At 39.5% G+C, this 20184-nt stretch overlaps 1 protein-coding gene across 1 annotated transcript; it reads left to right on the plus strand.

Annotated features, from left to right (window-relative positions):
• Positions 1-11109: 11109 nt before the first annotated feature.
• Positions 11110-14319, plus strand: LOC105048231 (plastid division protein PDV1-like). The gene is made up of 2 exons (XM_010927480.4): positions 11110-11647; positions 13608-14319. Exons 1-2 carry the CDS (start codon positions 11327-11329, stop codon positions 14124-14126), a joined length of 840 nt encoding a protein of 279 aa, XP_010925782.2. The 5' UTR covers positions 11110-11326; the 3' UTR covers positions 14127-14319.
• The last annotated feature ends 5865 nt before the right edge of the window (positions 14320-20184 follow it).

Raw genomic sequence — 20184 nt, forward strand, 5'->3', positions numbered from 1 at the left:
TTATTTTAAGAGAGTATCTGAGAGATTGGGAGAGAGATTGAGGATAGATTCGGATTCAGTTATCAGATGAGTATTTGGATCTTGTATTGGGTTCGGAACAGGTCGGATTGGATTGGGTCATTTATCTTAAGATCCAAATCAATCCAAATATCTCTAAGAATCGGATCGGATCGGATCAAACTTTAATAAATTCATATCTTATCCAAAAAATGAAACATGTCTAATTTTATAATCGACCTGGATTCGTGGGTCCTTTAAAACAGTTCGGATCAAGTCTATGCGGATCAGATCGGATTGGTTCATGGATCAATCTGACCCATTTGCAGCCTTACTAGCTCTTATATCCTCTCTATATCTGTGCTCAAACTTCCGCTGACTTAATCATCGGAGGATCCCCTGTCGGAGGCTCCACCTCTGGTGTGAGTGGGTTTTTTTTATAGGTTCATCCCAATGCCTCGATGTCCGGATCTCCTTCCATCTTTGGTCACATTAGCACCCCCGAGCCTTGATGCAACAGCCCCAACTACTGTAAGAAATTAAGAAACACCTTCTGCAAAATAGCATAAATAATTCTCTTCTTGTCGAGGAAAAGATGTGGATTCTTCTCCCTCTATTTTTTCCAACAAATTACACTAGTTAGTTGATTTCCAGCTTCATTTGTTCCTCGATCTCCAAACTGTCTATAAATCATAAAAAGCGGTTAGTCTCCCTCTTAAATCTAGCTGCAATTTGATGATAGTCCATGGACTCTTTGCAAAAAGACATCTAAACCGTTTCACAGAGTCTAAATTCATCTCACACAAAATACATCCAGAACTAATTTTCCATCAATTCTTTGCAAGAATTTTTCCTCTGTATGGCTTATTTTTCGTCGCTAGCTAAAGAAATACTTTCATTTTTCCGGGGCTGGTGCATTCTAAATACATTTTGAAAAGGGATATCTTGTGCCACCGAAGTTAAAGAAATTTATAATATGGGTCCAGAGAGAACATACCATTCACAAACTTTGAGGAACTTAAGAACCGCTAAACCTTATTTTGCCGAAACTATCGTCATCCATTGGTGTTAATTTTATTATTAAGGTTTTTTTTTTGGCAGAATATTAAACAAGGTTTTTAAAAACAACAAGCGTGCAAAACCCACACATGAACTTCCTTTCAGGTTTCCATATGCACCAGGAGCCTCGTCCTTGAGAACAAATGGTATAAAAGAAAAGAAAAAAAATGTTTACAAAAAAAAAATTAAAGAAGGAAAGAGGAAAACAAAACGATACGAGTCGTGAGGGAGACATATGGCGCGCTTCCGAGTCCTCTGTTTCTCCTAGGAGTAAGGGGTTACCTTCTCCAAGGATCGTCCGGTTCCATGGATCACGTCGTGGGAGGTAAAAAAGGCTGGAAGATCCCCATCAATCCTTCTTTCTATCGGGATTATGCAAAGGCAAGGACCTTCCTCGTCGGTGACCGGCTTGGTGAGTAGAAACAGATTATATGCTGAGAAAAATATTTTGTTAATTCCGTATCTTCATGTACAAATTCACACATCAAGGCCAATAATGTAGTTAGCCGGCTTACAAGTCCGGATAAATTAATTGATAATATATATATATATATATATATATATATATATATATATATATATATATATATATATATATATATATATATATATATATATTGAGCATTGTGATGATCAATTTGTTTCCTATGCAGTTTGGTTTCTATTCTGGACACAGAGTATAGAAGTCTAACGAAATATTTCTATCGTAGGAAAAAAAAAAAAAAAAAAAAAAAAAAGGAAAAGATAGTTGCAATGATTTTGTAGTCCTTCTGTTGTGGGGTGGGCATCGGGAACATCGAGTTCGAAAATTTCATACTGAATACAATCAAAAGAGTTTACTGCTTATGTAGTGTGGGCTCCCTCTTGTCCACGTGAGATGCCTTTTGCGGGATAAAATCGTGAGAGGCAGCGATTGTGGTTCTCTGTAGCGGGCACACGCGCTCCCAGAGCGAACAATACCGACACGTAACCTCAACATTGGTGCAGTCTGTGGGAATCCATCCCCTATCTGCAGCAGTACACTCCCTTGTTGGAGGAGCTCTTGTGGAGTGGGCATCGGGAGGATACAATCAAGAGAGTTTACTGCTTATGTAGTGCGGGCTCCTCCTTACCCACGTGAGGTACTTTTTGCGGGGTAAAATTGTAAGGGGCAACAATTATGGTTTCCTGTAGCTTAACACCTTCCATTACGTAGTTTAACTAGTTTTTGGTCATAGCTTTTATCATATTTGGCATTTAATCGTATTCTATCATAACGGCCTCACGTAACAAGATCGTTATTTGCAGCCTTCAATGTAATTCACATGTGTGAAATTAGTAATTTAGATTTAAATACATCCACCGGCTGAAAAGGCTATTAAATAATTGCATGGTTGAAAAACACAACAATATCATTATCCTTTTTCATGATTTAAGATATCTAATATTCATTGTTTTGTTTCCAAAAAGTTAGGTTATGATAAAACTGGATAATCAATAGTTGTTACTTTTTTTTTTCTCAAAGCAAATCATTTATTCGGCGATATTAGTGTTACTGAAATCTTTGACAAAAGCACTAGATTTTCATAATATAAATGAATAATTTTATTTTTTGGGCTGGTTGTACGATTCAATTTCGCACCAGGCAGGTGTGATATGATGGAGATGAACAAGGACTACAACGCATGACACCAGGTCCACCAACATCATGATAACAAGGCTGGGCCCTGCTACCATAGCTGTAGCATTGGGAGCGTGGGCATGGGGCCTGTTTGTGAGCTATTATGAGTTGTTGTTGTTGCAGTGCTGCTCGTTGGGGTGGCTTGTTGATGTTCTTCTTATTGTTTTTCTATTTATAAATGAGAAGATGGATTTTTGTTTGTCTATCTTCTGCATGGAGGTGAGAAAGGGAAGAAATATTTTGGGAAAATTGCATTCATATTGAAGAATTCTATGAGAAAGTCTTGTGTGTAATTTTTTTCCCTTGATTTATGTTTTCTATTTATTATACTCCATGGATGTCCCAAAGTTTTAAGCTTAAGGAAATTTCTAACAGGCACCCAATGTTTTAATTAGTTTGTTAGTTTACATATTTTATGGAGGAAGAACACAATTAAGAAGAGTCCTCATTAATTCCTTACAAATATGAATTCTCATACCTTAGACACATGTTATTTCAAAGATACATTTTCACTGAATATTGATTTTATGTAATTTTTATATTAGATTTTGTATTCACTTTTTTCTCAAAAAAAAGAAAAACTATTTTTTGAACCATGAACCTGCTTTAACTTGTCCTTAGAGGAGAGGCGCTGAGTGCCAACCAACTAAAATAACATGGTTGGGTGAAAGCAATGATTTGTGCTATCAAAAATGTTGAAACAATTTTAGAAAGGAAATCATATATGTTCAGACTAGTTCACGTTTCTTCTTCTTCTTTTTTTTTTTTTTTTTGAAACAAAAATAGGTAAGGTAAGCAATGCCAAACAGCCCCCATAGAAATATTGTTGTAAGTAACTTTATTCACTTTAGTTAGGGGAGGGTACTTATCAAGCATGCGAAGTATCTATGTTATCCATTTATGTTACCAAAAACTGAGGAAATTTATATTCATGGAAATTGATTATATGGTTTGGTTATCTCTGGAATGCTACATTGGTGGATGAGGTTATTATTATGTCTTGCTCTGACGACATCAGGATACAACAATCGCCGCAAACTTATAGTGTAGAGCTCTACAAGCATGCATTTAACCCTATAATTTAGTTATAACAAACCAAATAACATAATCAAAAATCACTGTGCAATAGTACAAAGTCAAATGGTGTTATATATCTGTCATGCACTTTTGTCTACTTTATTGTGATTGACTTGCAAGTTAAGTGACTTGCATATTTATAGAGCTTTGCATTATGACCTTGTAGTGGTTTTTGGATTCCTAGATTGAGGCCCTTAGGGTGGGAGCATGACAAATATATGACATCATATGCATATGATTATCCCATCGTGAGATTATAGGATCTTCAAATTGAAAATGATATTTTAGCGCACCATCCATAACCCGTTAATGAGTCCATGGCTACATACTAGGGGTGGCAATTTTTTGATCCGGCTGATCTAGATGACTCATCATAGACCCAACTTGTTGGATTCACAAGACAGGTACAGGTCAGCCAATTGCATCCTGCTAGAAGCCGAATCAGGTTCCGACCAAGTCCCTCATTCCTCAACCCATCAAGCCGCGAGAGTATATATATATTATATTATTTTATTTTTAATATATATGCACATATGCATATATCTTTGTATGTACGTATCAATTTGTATATAAATAGTTAATTTGTAGAATATATGCGGGCTATCATATCGGTGATTTAATTATTTTATTTATATTATTATGTCATATGATTTAGCCAAAAAAATATGGCGTGGAGAGTCCGAGCTTTGCCATCGTGATCAATGGTGCCCTAACAGAGTTCTTTCAATCGACAGTCAAGTTGCATTAAGATTGCCCCCTATCCTCCTACCTATTTATTTTATATGCTGACACTCTTTCTCGAGCCTTGAGGGCGGCGGTCCAGGAGTCGATGCTGGAGCCCTCCTGGTCTGCCTGTGGAGTGTATCCTCTTTCGTACCTCTTTTTTGCAGATGATTGCCTTCTGATTGGTTGGGCCTCGATTAGTAATGCGAGGTGCTTCACAGCTATCGTCAAGGCCTACTGTCGGTCTTCTGGGCAGTTTGTGAATCTACAAAAGTCGACTGTACTCTTCAGTCCCAAGTTGAAGTCACAAGTGAAGCAGACGATTCGGAAGAAATTGGAGATTCAAGATCAAACCAGAACCCTGATCTACTTAGGGGTTCCCATCATTGGGAGGCCTTCGGAGGGTGGACTGTAGGCCCATGGAGCAGCGGGTTCTGGATCGGCTTAAGGGTTGGTAGGCCAACTCCCTTTCCATGACGGGCATGATGACGCTTTTGAGATTAGTCTTGAGCTCTGTTCCGACGTATCTCTTGACGAATATAGTTGTTCCAAGTGCCTTTCTTAAATGTTTGGAGCAACGATTCCGGAGCTTCCTATGGCGCTCTAGGCACGATAGCCGAGGGATCCATCTGCTATCTTTGAAGGTCATCTACCACCCTCTAGAGGATGGGGGATTGAGGATCTCTTCTCTTTTTGTGAAGAAAGAAACCTCTATCATTAGGCATGCTATCAGATTTCTCACCCAGCCAGAGTGTTTGTGGAGCAAGATCATGAGCGCCCACTATGGGACGTGGAGTCAGGGATCTAAGGTCCAGCCAGCTCGAGGTTGCTCCTTCATCTGGAAGGAGATCTGTGCTCATGCCCTTATTATTCTTGATCAAGTTAGATGGGTGATTGGTGATACGAGGTCAGTGGATGTTAGTCAGGATGTTTGGATCTCCAGTCTGCCCCTTACCCGTTGGCCAATTTTTGTTAGTATGGAGATCGATGACCAGCTTCGGGTGTGTGATTTGATCTCTAATAATGGGAGGGGCTGGAAAGCACAAGATGTTGCCTATATGTTCAGTGACTCGCTTGCCAATTAGATCCTCACTATTTCGATCCCGGTCCATCGCCATCAAAACTTGAGGGTGTGGGGCCGCTCCTATTGTCTTAGAGTGCCCACGAAGGACCTATTCCAGAGATGCAAGCCTGCGACGAGTTCTAAGATTGAAGGTGCCTAAATCTGGAGAGTAGCTGCTTACCCCAGGATGAGGCTCTTTCTTTGGAATGTCACTTAGGACTGACTCTCGACACGGATGGTGCTTGGGGGTAGAGGCATGGAGATCCCGACATTCTGCCCTATCTGCGGACTGGAGGATGAGTCGACAAAGCACACCCTCCTGCGTTATCTGAGGGCGAGATTGATTTGGAGGCAGATGGGTGGCCAGCCGTAGGAGACCAGTAGTGGTTCTTGGCTGGGCCACTTTTTGGAGGTGATTCGTCGATATATTGCTGAAGGGATAACTGATGCTTTGGGAGGCAAGGTGGCGTATATTGTCTATTAGACTTGACTCGCTAAGAATAGGTTGGTCTTCGAAGTAGAGATAGTGTCTGCTAGATGGATGCTCAAGAAAGCCTTATGTTTGATCATGGAGTACAGCCGATTCGATGCTATCGATCCTCTCCTTGACATCTTCAAGTCCTAGGGCTCCCCTGCTGCTTCTGCAGTGAGTTAAAGGGCTATCCTCATCTCCTGAGAACCTCCACTCTTAGAGTTTGTCAAGATTAAATTCGACGGTAGCATCAAGGATGGCAAGGGTGGCACAGGATTTATTATCCGAGAGCTGGATGCTAGACTACTTGCAGTAGGAGGTTCGCATCTTTTTGGACCCACCATCCCGAGAGTGGAGCTCGTGCCGTTTTGGCAGGTATCATCTACGCTCGATAGAAATTACGAGCAGAGCGAATCATCATTGAGGGTGACTCTACGTTCATGATTAACTAGATCCAAGATGAGATAATACATATGGACAAGCATCCGCTCCTCCGGGACATTCGGTTGTGCGTTTGTGATTGCATAGGGGCATCGGCTCACCATGTCTATTGGGAGACGAACAGCACCACCGATTGGGTCGTTTCCTACGTGGCGGAGCATACCGACGACTGAACTAACATCAGAATCAAATCTATTCGTAGGCTCTACATAATATTTTATTTTTTGACCTTATAAAATGCACCCAAACTAGACTGGTGTGAGCATTCGCTTGTACTAAAAAAAAATGAAAAAAATAGCCTATTGCTTTAATATGTTACGTCAATTTGGTTACAAGTTAACCAATCCTCTCCCGTCGATCGATTATGTCAGATTTGGGTCATGCCCCTCTTCCTTAGAGCAACAAAAAAAAGACTTACCTAGAATGCACCTCCTTTGATAAACATTGATAGCTCTCATTGAATCAAAGTTCAAATGAGGTTGTGGACAATTAGCAAAAATTTTGGTGGTGATGCTAAAAATACCATTAAGTAAGCTAATGGATCTAAAATTCGATGGGTGTTTTGAAGCTTCTTTCTCTGATATCAAAATCTGTTGGATGGATGTCTGGCCAGAACACCATTTTTCAAAATTTTTTCGATACCATACGATGCAACAGGAAGAAAGAAGAAATAAAATAAAAATAATTAAATACATGGATCAGCTAAAAAAGAGCTTGCCTCCACGAAGCATGCAAACTTCACTATGAGAAAAAGAAATATTACAAGAAGAGATCTTACCCTCAATCCGTATACATCCAATTTTTTTCTCAGAAAGTTCTCCCTCACAAAAGCTCTCTCTCTAAAAAGACCCCTCTGAACTCCTGAAGTGACCGCTGTCTGCTATCCAGGAGTCTCCTGCTCCTTCTCTTCTTAGCGTCGTGCGTCACCTCTCTCCCTGGATTCGGGTTCTCTGCTGAAGTCCGTGCGCGCCATCAAAAAACCGAGCCACCACCCAAAGTTCTTCCATGCATCGGGCCTTTTAAAGGTCTTAAAAACCAATTAGAACGGGTTAACGAGTCCTAATGACGTCCAAATCAAGCCCCGGACCATTGGATCATGATCGAGAACTACCCACGCCCTTCGATCGCACGTCGGTCTACAGAACAGTGCCGTGAACCGTGAGAAATGCGTGAAAAATGCCCATGCAGTCTATGCGGTAGGCTGTGCACTGCCCGATCCATGGTGGACCGAGCACGTGGGCCTGGGCCGGCCCGCGTGCCCGCACGCTTGGGCCTGGGCCGTGCCCCAAGCGCCCAGGCCTAGGCCAGCCCGCACGCCCCGTGCGCCCGGGCCTGGGCCGCACCCTACGCGCCACGCCCTACGTGCCCGACCCACACACTGCTGTGCCTGGGCCACGCACGGCCGCTCGACCGGCGGTCTTCCATTGCATCGAGTTTTGTGCCGATTTCAATCACGCGTATCTTTTTCATCCGAACTTCATTTGGGATGATCTTGATCTCGTTGGACTCCATTTTTCATCGCGAACCTTGCTGTGAGCTCAATGTGGACCAAATCTTAAAGCATCAAATCTTAACAATCTCCATCTCGACTCGATATTCGATCTTTTTCTAACTCTGAGAGCTTCTGGATCTCTTCACCCCCATGCCCCGGGGCAATCGTCTGCTGATCATAGATGGGCCAATATGGAAGTCGAACCTGACCGCTCGATCCTATCTCCATCGTATGCTGTGCTCCTTCTGACCTGAGATCTGCTCGGAACATCATCCTGCGGTAATAGAAATCTCACCTTGCAACGTCGCTTCTCATCCTCTCGAATCTCCTGTCTCGTGCTCGATCCACCTCCATCTGGAACTCTACCTCGCTCTGGACTCCTCTTGGCTCCTGAAACTCCACCTCGCATTGAGCTCCTCATCAGATAATAATGTCCTCTCCTCCCCTTCTTCTCCTCTAGAACAATCCTATCACCGCATAGCACCTTCAGGATTCCTCCACCAGCTACCGTCCTGTAGCCTCTCGAATCCAGTCTGCTCAATGAGATAAGATTCTGCCGAAAATTGGGTATGTATCGGACCTCCCCCAATCTCCTCACGCACCATCATGTGTCCTTCAACTGACCATCCCGATGCCTCTGATCGCACAATTCGATCCATGCGGCAGATAAACAGTATCCTCAATGTTCTTCAGAGAGTAAAATTGCTCCTCTCTGTAATACATATGATAGGTGCTTGCAGAATCTAAAATTCACTACTAGAAAGTAGTAGATACCTCGTTAGATATCTTCAGGACATCTCCTTCTGAATCGCTACTAACCGTCGCTACAGCAGCCATCGTCTGATCCTTGAGTTGAGGGTAATCTCTGGCTAGATGTCCCAACTCTTCACACCGATAACATCTGGTCTTGCTCAAGTCCCTCGTAGACTTGGACCACCCTCGTCGCGATCTCCTGTCACTCCGTCTATCACCTCCTGCTCCTCCAGAAACCACCAAAGCTGAGCTACTACCACTTGAGCTCGAAGCTGGGTTCTCCCTCCTGAGAACCTCATTCTGAAGTATCACCGCGGTGACCTTATTTATCTTGATAGTGCTCTTCCCCACTAGATGAGCAGTCATCGAGTACTCATACGAAGGTGGAAGCGACGCTAGCAAAACCAATGCTCTGGTCTTCTCCTCAACATTCTCGCTAACGCTAAGGAGGTCGGTGAAGATCTTCTGGAAGTAGCTTAGATGCTCCTGCACGTTTTGTCTCTCAGTCATCCACAGCTAGTAAAACTGCCTCAAGAAGAAAAGAATGTTGGTGAGAGATTTTGCCATGTACAACTCCTCAAACTTCGACCATAACACTATCAGAGAAGTCTCATTAAGTACATAGATCACCACTTCATCCATTAGGTACATACGGATGGTACTCACCGCCTACATCTGTAGCCATTTTCAATCCCGTACCTCCATGGTAGTCGGCTTCTTCTCGCACAAGAGAGCATCAATTAACCTTTGTTGGATGAGCACGTCCTTCACCCTTGCCTGCCATAAGAAGAAATTACTCTTTCCATCAAATTTGTTGATCTCCATCTTGATTGATCCTATTTTCTCCATCTTCAGTCTTGCTCACCACTGCTGCAATCTGCATCCTTGTATCGCCTCGCTTTGATATCACTTGTTGGATGGATGTCTGACCAGGACACCACCTCTCAGGATCTTTTCGATACTGCACGATGCAGTAGGAAGGAAAAAGAAATAAAACAAAAATAATCAAATACGTGGATCAGCCAAAAAAGGACTCGCCTCCACGGGGCATGCAAACTTCACTATGAGAAAAAAAAATATTACAAGAGGAGATCTCATCCTCAATCCTCGTACATCCAATTTCTCCCTCACAGGAAATTCTCCCTCACAAAAGTTCTCTCTCTAGAAAGACCCCCTTGAACTCTTGAAGTGACCACTGTCTACTGTCCAGGAGCCTTCCTGCTCTTTTTCTTCTCAGCACCGTGCGTCACCTCTCTTTCTGAATTCGGGTTCTCTGCTGAAGCCCATGCACGCCACCAAAAAACCGAGCCACCACCCAAAGTTGTTCCACGCATAAGGCCTTTTAAAGGCCTTAAGAACCGATTAGAACGGGTTAAGGAGTCCTAATGACACCCAAATCAAGTTCCGAACTGTTGGATCATGATCGGAAACTACCCACGTCCTTTGATCGCACGTCAGTCCATGAAACAGTACCGTGGACCGCGAGAAATACGTGGGAAACGCCCATGCGATCCACGCTGAGGGTTTTGCACCGCCTGATCTATCGCACCAGTCCATGGAACAATGCCGTGGACCGCGAGAAATGCATGGAAAACGCCCACGCGGTGGGTTGTGCACCGTCCGATCCACGATGGATCAGGCAATGGGCTCTCAGGGGCGCGCCTGGGCCTAGGTCGCGCCTCGCTCGCCTGGGCCCGAGCTGGCCCACGCATTGGGTCGTGCCCTATGCGCCCGACCCGCATGCTGTCGCGTCTAAGCCGCGCGTGGCAGCACCGCCACTGCTCTGCCGGCCCACTATCGGTCGCCGGTGGTCCTCCACCGCATCAAGTTTTGTGCCAACTTCAATCGCACGTATCTTCTCCGTCCAAACTTTATTTGGGATGATCTTGATCTCGTTAGACTTCATTTTTCATCATGAATTTCACCGTGGACTCAATATGGATCGAATCTCGAGACATCAAATTTTAACAAAATCAATATAAAAGCAAATGATATTTTCTACCTTAGCTTTGCCATGATATTTGAGCAAAAAAGTTCCCAAGATCCTTCTCAATGGTATCCAGAAGATCTCGAAGGAAAAAGGTTCCAAGAGCTTTGTCAATGGGGAAGTCTGAAGGTGGCTCTATGAACTCCCTTCTCCGCAAAAGGATTCTCAAGAAAGGTCAGGAAAATCGTTTTACAGGACGGCCTCCCAATCAAGAGCCTGAGCACCGTTAAGCAAGCCCTAACTGCCTCTGTTGCACATTCCACGAGCCCAACTGCCACCGGCGTTAGTGTGAGCGCCCACGAAGATAATATTGATTCCATTTTAAAAAATTGTCGGAGGACCACATGCATCAATCCATTCCGTTCGCTCGTGCGTACCGCACTTCCAGAATGGCCGTGGACCAGGCGTAGGCGAGTTTAATTAATTGACGGTCCAGATCACGGCTTCTGATGGACCCCGCATGCCTCCGAGGCTCTCGGCCTTAAGAACCTCCTCTCCTCTGCTCCAGAATCCCGCCTAGGCGTTTCCCAGGTGTCTGATTGCCGAATCGGACGGGCGACCGGGAAACCCTAACCCTAACCGTAACCCTAGATTAGCTCCCGATGAGATGGGAGATGGAGGAGATCGAGGCAGTGCTGGAGAGGATCTGGGACCTTCACGACAAGATCAGCGACGCCATCCACGCAATCTCCCGGGCCCACTTCCTTAAATCTATCAAGGCCCTCAGCCAGTCCGCCTGGGAGAACAAGCACCGGCCGGCGGCGGTGAAGGTGGCCGGTGGGGAAGGTGAGGGGAGGAGCGGGTTCGTGTTCGTCAAGGATTTCCGGGCCGAGGAGGAGGAAGCGGTGATGGCGGAGGCGAGGAGCCTCAACGCAATCCGGACCGCCCTCGAGAACCTTGAGGACCAGCTCGAGTTCTTCCATGTGAGCTCCTCTAAAGTCATGTTTTGTTCCGATTTCTTATTTGTCTATTTCATTCGTTTTGTGGTTGGAAAATAAAACGCCAAGATCTTTATGTCCAATCAACTTTTAAGTAAATTTGCTTTTCTGATTCTTTATTATTTTTTAAAATGAGCAAGTTTGTGTTTGATTGCATAATTCGTTGAGTCGTTATTTTTCGCTTTTTATAATATATTCACGGGGTCTAATTGCGGGTTAGGAGTTCACAAATTCATAAGAATTTTAAAAAGATTATATTTTGTGTGCTGGAAGGATGAATGGCATTCAGAACTAGAAAATTTCTTACTGGAGAAAATTTTTGTAGCTTATAAAATGTTAAAGTTATCTTTCAGTAATTTTTTACCTTTTAGTTAAAATTGATTCTCAAGCTTCCTAGTTTGGTGACATATTTGATTTATCATGCTATTAACAAAGGTGTTCTTTGTGTATGTTTTTATTTCTCACTTCATTACTTGTGAATGACCCATGTAACATTTTTGGCCAGAAGCTTCTACATGTTATTATGGTTCTATTCAATCAGTTACTATTTTTTTTTTTTTAAAAATGTTTATGGATGTGTTATCTGGAGGGAAAATCAATACTTCACTCATGCAGAACCGATGAACAATGTAGGGGACCTTGGATTAACTGATATACTAGCTATCAAAGATATTTATATGTTTTTATGAGATTTCAGGTGCTATAAATTTCTAAAATAAATTGCTGGATATCTGATGGAAATGCCAAGCAAAAGAAAAAAAAAACTCTGAATTTTTCCTTTTTCTAGTAGATAATTAGGCGACAGTTCAAAGTTCAAAACTGTGTTGGTGTAAAGATAAAGTGAAAAAGAAAATAGCAGGGAAAAACCATCCTTGGCAGATTTTTAATGTGGTAACTGCCTGATGGTCTGGGCCTTATTTGGTTGAGGGTGAGTCCTCTGATGTGGATCTCCAGCAAAAATTGTAACAGGCCTTATAGGTTGGCTGGACTAGAAGATGTAATCAAAGAATGTGTCCCATTGGATAACTACAGTCCATATGTTTGCTGCAACAAAAAAAACAGAAACTTCTACAGTTTCCATGATCCTTTCAATGCTGTCAAGTGATACCTCCTAGAAAATTTTCTTTCTTAACTTGTAATTGTGTATTGTAAAAGATCCAGATAAGGGTTGTGTAAATCGGTTTTCCTTATCTTGATTTATATGTTGTTAATTAGTATATGAGATCTTCATTCCAATTTGGATCATTTTGTTCCACTATTTACATATTTGTATAATGATTGTTCAATTCTATTTCTTTTCTCCATCTTTAATCAGAAAAACCTAGACATTCTTTTACACTCCTCCATGGTATTGTGTTGGTGGTGGATCATTTAAGGTGCACCATGTCACTTTTTTTCTACAAAGTACAATTAATGTTAGTAGATTTTTGAGGATAAGAGGCTTGTGTCCATGAGAAAATTTATTATCATTTAGGTTCTGCGGCCTATTATTCTTTAATCAACATCGTGAACGATGTTAGTAGATCACTTCTGAATTTTGGTTATGTCTGGAAATTTGCTCTTATACAAATGAGATTGGAGTGTGAGAGATTGGTTGCAGCACCTTCAGAATTATTAACATATCCATGACTCTTATCTGCACAAGGACGACCATTTATATTCTTTATGCATACTGAATATGTGGTTTCTTTCTAAATAAGCAATCTTACAAAAGGGATCTTCTTGTCTAAGAACTCTTAACAAATTTCATAAAAATATGAGTCTAGAATACTAACTCTAGTTCTACACAAAGATGCATTCATAAATGACATGCTACTGTTAATTGTTTAAAGTTAGTGATCACAGTTAGAGCTGTTTGCATTTTGTCTGCAAGAATTCTGCGTATGGGTATATTATATTAGGCATAACTTTTGACATTAAGTTAACATGTATAATTCCCCTACAGACTGTACAATCACAACAGCGAGCAGAACGAGATGCTGCTATAGCAAGGCTAGAGCAAAGTCGAATCATTCTTGCAATGAGATTGGCTGATCATAAGGGAAAGAAGTACCAAGTCATCGACGAAGCTGTGGAGTTTGTTGGAGATGTGCATAATACTGGCCATTTTGTCTCACCGAAAAACCTCTGTGAGATGCCAAGGAATCAGTCAGGTGATAATTTGGAAATTCATGAGGGAAAAAGGTCATGCGTCATGATGCAGATGTTGATTTCCAGTTTGGCTTTAGCTAAGAAGTCATTCAAATTGGAAAGTATTGGCAGTGTGCTAGGGAACGCTGCTGTGTTTGCTGTAAGTATGCTTGCTTTGCTACAGCTGCATCAAGTGGCTTTCAGGAGTGAAACTCCACAGATACAGGATCAGACTTATTACGGGAGGAGAAATGAAAAGGACATTTCTCAGTTGGAGAATTCTTCTCGGACTAATCGGATGAAACAATTTGATGTATTATCAGCTAGGGGCTAGGTCAGATATTTTGTGTTTGGATTGATGCTTGTACATGCTGTTTTGGAATTGTTAGAGTGGAGACCTTTTGATCATAGTGCGTTCTAACTGTTGTGCCAGGAAATCTATGCTTACATTAGTAGATTTGTCATCCCTTCATCCTAACCATTTTCCGGATTGATCAATGACAATCATATGATTTATTTTGTCTCCATGTGAAGAATGTGTCTGATAGAGGGTGGGTCAAATATTCCTTGTCTGACTTACTGGAGTGTAAAGTTTTTCTGTCAACCTCATTGATGGTTGGGGTGTTGTAACAAAATCAAGATATATCACATGCCTGTATTGTTTTGCCATTAGGCATAGTTTTTCATTACCTGTGCAAGCATGGTTTTTGACTACAAGTGCCTTATGGCTCTATATGGCATTAACTTTTTTACCCTTTTTTTATCTACTTATTGTGGTATGACAGATCTCACTCAAAGTTCATTAGATGTTTCTCTTGTTTGATATGGTGAAAAAGATTGTCCATCAAAAACAGATTTGTACAGGCATTTTAATATCAAACTTTATATTTTCATTTAAATAGTAACTACAACTAATATCAAGCATTTCAATGAATGCTTAAGCTCTTATAGTTTTTAATTTTGAGGTAATTTCTGCGGCTTTGGAGATATTCTGTCAATGCATCCTACGGGGAGGCAGGTGTAAATGCTAAGAAGCTCAATTTCATTGAAGTAGGTCTGCTATCTCATATTCTTATGTGGGATCGTCAGTCTGCAGATAATAAATGATCGCTCTTCATCGTTATTAAATATTTATCAATGCTCACATATTTTAATCTGGTATTCCAGTCAGGGTATCGGTTCAGCTTAAATTCAAAAGCCATTGGACACTTATTTAGGTCTTTAAAGTTCTCCAGCCTTCTTTATACCTTTCGTGTATTCCCGGATTGGCATTTAATTTGACACTCGTGAAGGCTGTATGCATTACTTTATCCTTGATGTCATACAGCCAGGGTCGTCTCTTTATCTTTTTCTAAAGCAAACTGTCCCTGTTCTTGTTCTTGTTCTATAAGTTTCATCTTGGAAATTCTCCAGCTTCTATGTGGCCTTTTCTTTCTTGTGCACATATTTTGGCGCATGTTTCTTTGAAGCAGGTGTAATCACTGTTTTCGTATGACTCCACTTACAACACTGTGAACGGGGAAATGGCTTGATCGCTTAACAGTGCAACTCTGGAGCATGCAATTCCTGTTGTTGAAGAATGATATGGCCTGAAGCCAAACCAAACTTCCAGCAATTAAAGGTCCATTGGCCTTTGGAAGAGCATTAGCTGCCACGCTAGCATTTCTGTGACAATTGGCACAATCCTCATACGTCTGGTATAACAACATTCTGGCTATTGAGTATTTCATGGATCAGCTCTTTTCTGCAGAGTCTCATCACGCCACAATTTACTTGTCTCCATAGTGCCAATGTCATGGAAGGCAGGCAAATTTTGTGGGCAGGTAGTGGCCACTTTGGGCGATTGAGAACTCATCCGGATCTCTTCATCGGTCACACAGGATGCTGTCAAACATATTATCCCATATTTATTGTTTCTGAGAATAATGGTGGGAGTTCCACTGATCATTTCAAAGAAACTATACTCAATATTCAAAAGCAGAAACTCATGGGAAATGGCCCAGTTTGCTCCATTCTATCGCAATCTAGATGAGCTTAATTGTAGTTTTCTGGGATGCCTGTAACCTGAAATTAATGCATGTCATTGCATGGAAGTTGGAATAATGTAGCCAACTTTTACCACCGAGCTATGTGTGGCAGATCCCATCAGGTGCATTCTATACATATGACATGAAGGCTGTCTGAGCTAATTATTTGTATCTTTATCTTCCTCACTTTTGCATCATAATTTTAATCAATTCAGCCAGCAGGAATTTATTTTCCACCGTTGTCCATTAGCAATTCTTTTATCTAAAGACCAAGCAAAAAGGATTCTCCTCGAGACCGTAAATTCATGTTCATTCGCCATTTTGGGCTGAGCGTGGTTCTTAATGAAACAATCTTGCTTAACAAGGAACTTGGCCCACGTTTAGTGTTTTTTCTTTTTTTTTTTTTTCTAAAGATTTTTTTTATATGCATATCCCCATAAATATTAGAATACATACATACATACATACATACATACACATATATATATATATATATATATATATATATATATATATATGTGTGTGTGTGTGTGTGTGTGTGTGTGTGTGTGTGTGTGTATAATATTTGCATATATACCCGCCTATCTCTTTTGTTATCTAATTGTTGAATCTATTTTTTTTTTGAGCAATATTTTCTGCATAACAAGAATTAAACTAATCTAAATGTCATAAAATAAAATTAATTTATATATATATTCATACATACATAAAATTATATGAATATCTTCGCGAAGTTACTATTTGTATGTATATCCTTACAAATATTATTTTTTACTTGTCTATCTATTAAAGATATTTTAGTCATTTCAATTTTCAACTCCTAATTTTTTAACGACATTAGATGACATCAATATATATATATATATATATAAAGAAGAAAAAATAATATACATGTAAAATAAATATTTTATGATGATATACATATAAAATTAACTTTGGGAGGGTATGTACATGAATTCCAATATCAAGAGGATATGTAAGCAATTTTTTTTTAATTAAAAATAGAAACATAAGATGTAATGTAGAAATTATACTTGATTATCCTACTTCTATCTTTTTAAAATCTTTCATTATTTTTTAAAATTATGAAAATAAAAATTTTTATTTCCATTTTAAAAAATAGTTTTCATCCTCTTCTTTTTGATCTTTCTTTTTCCATCCAATCTTACCCTTAGCCCCATCGCCCTTATTCGATTTTGCCGGTTGTCTTTCTACTCGATATCGAGCTATTCCTCATCTTCACTCTTATTTTCAAACCTATTTCTTTTTTTTTTTACTCAACCCCCCCCCCCCCCACCCCCTCAACATCAATCTCTTTCTCATCCTAATAACCTCATCGACCCATCCTTCCTCTCTCTCTCTCTCTCTCTCCTTATATCTTGGCCACGTCATCCTGCCCTTATTTGTCTTTCACAAATAAAAAGTGGACCAATTTTCATTACATATTGTCAAAAATTTTTAAAAAATAAAAATAAAACTTTTTTTTTGAAATTAAAATAAAAATCGTAATCTTGATGTACAGTTACCGATTCAAGGCTCCATAGAAAAAGCAGGGACGGGGAAAAAAGAAAAAAGACATGCGCACAATATTTGAGACAACTTTAGGTTGCCAGCAAAGCATCTTAGATCACCAGCCCCGTGGCGTAGTACATCATTCAAGCCGTCATGATCATTCATTAATAAAGCACGGGGAAGGCTTGATTCCCTTCGTGTACCGACCGGATCTGCCGTGGAATCCATCAACCAATGAGTGCTGACTTGCCTTTGAAAAGCTAAACACCGGTTATTCTCGTGGGCCCCGCTTGGTTTGTCGGTGAGAATCTTGGTAGATCTGGTCCCGTCCCGTATCGTAGATTTGTTTTGGCGGGCCTCACCGGTTAGCCTGGGGCCCTAGAGGGACATCTATTGGATTGGATTTACCACTCTCACGACGCATCCAATCCATTTTCAAATCGTTTAAATGTAAATTTTCACCTCAACTAACTTAGCGCCTATTGACATTTGTCATTAGGGGAGCACCAGATCAATTGTCATGGACTTGAACAATCACTAGGCTAATCCCAAGTAGCACCTCAATATTACCTACGCAAAGGAGTTAGACAATGCACACCAATGATAAAAATCAAAATCACAATAAGCACAGAGAAAGACAAGACTATAAACACAGATATAGAGCTATCGCCATGCGGAAGCAAAAAGGTGTATGGTTGGGTATTTTGGAAAGTGGGCATCTCCAAATATATTTACATCCCTTGCATTGTTAATGTCTAGGTTAGATGGAACATCTCCACTAAACTATGCTTTTTGTTAATAAATCTCACTAAGCTCAATGTTCTTGCTCTGAAAGAAACCTTGATAGGTGGGGAAACTATGGCTCTTCGTTTGCAGGTTCGACATCATCTTATCGGATCTTCTTACTTGGAAGCTACCATCTTCTGGTGTTTTCAAGATTAACTTTTTTTTTTATGGTAACAATTTTCAAGATTAACTTTGATAGCATTATTTTAAATAGAGATGACTAAGGTGAAACTAGTTTTCTCATTAAAAGAACAAGTGATGTTTTATCACAACTTCATGCTTCATGAAAAGATATAACATATATCAAAAGATTTCTAAAGACAACTCATATTATTGTTGAGGAAGATTTCTTGACAATTGTTAGATGGCTACCTAGATCAACTCCTTCAAAGATCAGTACTCCGCTACGATGGGTCGCAAAAAATGGGGGCAATCTATAATCTTCTGAAGTGATACATGTTTATAGAGAAGGTGATAGTGCTACACATGGGATAAAGACGTATATGACTAAACACTCTAGATCTATTTTTGGGATGACTTTCACAAATATTCTTGCCGAAAATTTTAGATATTTTATTTTTTGATTTCTATGGCTGCATTTATTCTAGATTTGTTTAATAAACCCGATTTACCAAAAAAAGAAGTTATAGCAATTCAATATGAATAATAGACCATGTACGTTCAAAGTTCAAAACCATTAATCATGATTTATACTATAAGAAGTATCAAACCATAATTCATGTATCTTAATAGTCTCTAACCTGATTGTCAAATAGGTGTCGAAATAAATCATTTCAATAGTATGATATAATATTTTACTATGACCTAGTTTTTAAGATCTAGTGAATTTTAATATATTTATGTTTTATGATGTGTAGATCATGATTGATAAAGTAAATCTTTTTAGATGACTACCTAGATCGGCTCCTTTAGAGATCAGTACTCATTTAACATGATTGCAAAAAATTGGAGGCAACTTTATAATCTTTTGAAGTGACACATATTTATAAAAAAGCTAACAGTGCTATAGATTGGATAAAGGCAAATGTGGTTAAACATACTAAATCTATTTTATCGATGACTTTGATAGATATTCTTATTAAAATTTTAAATATTTTATTTTCTGATTCCCATGACTATATTTGTTCTAAATTTGTTTTTAAAAAAAATGAAGTTAGCAATTTGAAACTAATAATGGACCATACAAATTCAAAGTCCAAACCATTAATTATGATTTATACTATAAGAAGCATCTAACCAAGATTCATATATCTTGATATTCTCTAACCTAATTGTCAAGTAGGTGTCAAAATAAATCATTTAATTGTATGATATAATATTTTACTATAAGCTAATTATCAAAATCTAGTGAATTTTAATATATTTATATTTTATGATGTATATATCATGATTGATAAAATTCATTTTGTATCAACTTGATACAAGATGGTCAAATATATAAATTTTAGTTTCTCGATATTTTTTTTATAGTGTAGATTATATTCAACAATTTAAATTTTCTATTTGAATGGCTTGTTATTTTTAAAATTATTAATATCTTTTACAAGAAACTAAACTCTGCAATCTCGCTTACACACACACACACATACATACATGTAAGTATGTAAATTTATATGTAAAATATTTTAATTGAGAGATAACATATCAAAAATTTATTGGCATATGTGATGGGAGTCACAAGCTACTTTAAGTGCTCATATTTATTTGAAATAAAATAGAATGTATCTAATAGCTCCTTTTGTTCCTTGATGCTTTTCGATAAGAAATTTTGTTATGAATGTTTTCATAGTCTTATCGAGTGTTCTAGTTCTATAAATTAAATAAAGTAGTGTTTTACAATATCTTTCTAATATTAAATATTCTCTATAAATTACAAGATTTGGATGGCATTTGTAAGTGGTATATCATGTCCTGATCCGAAGGTCGAGTTGGCCATGTGACAGACAGTCGTACATCCCTAGGATTTAATTCTTAAGATGCTGTTTAATATATTACTAGTGATGTGATCATCGGAACAACATGATCATCGGGATGATATGAGTACTG

The sequence above is a fragment of the Elaeis guineensis genome, chromosome 7, assembly GCF_000442705.2.
Source record: "Elaeis guineensis isolate ETL-2024a chromosome 7, EG11, whole genome shotgun sequence".
Classification (NCBI taxonomy): Eukaryota; Viridiplantae; Streptophyta; class Magnoliopsida; order Arecales; family Arecaceae; genus Elaeis; species Elaeis guineensis.

Bases quoted from the DNA above. Each gene is read 5' to 3' on its own strand.
- LOC105048231 (XM_010927480.4), top strand. From the start codon at position 11,327: ATGAGATGGGAGATGGAGGAGATCGAGGCAGTGCTGGAGAGGATCTGG. The intron at 11,648-13,607 runs GTGAGCTCCTCT...ATTCCCCTACAG, and splicing joins ACCAGCTCGAGTTCTTCCAT to ACTGTACAATCACAACAGCG.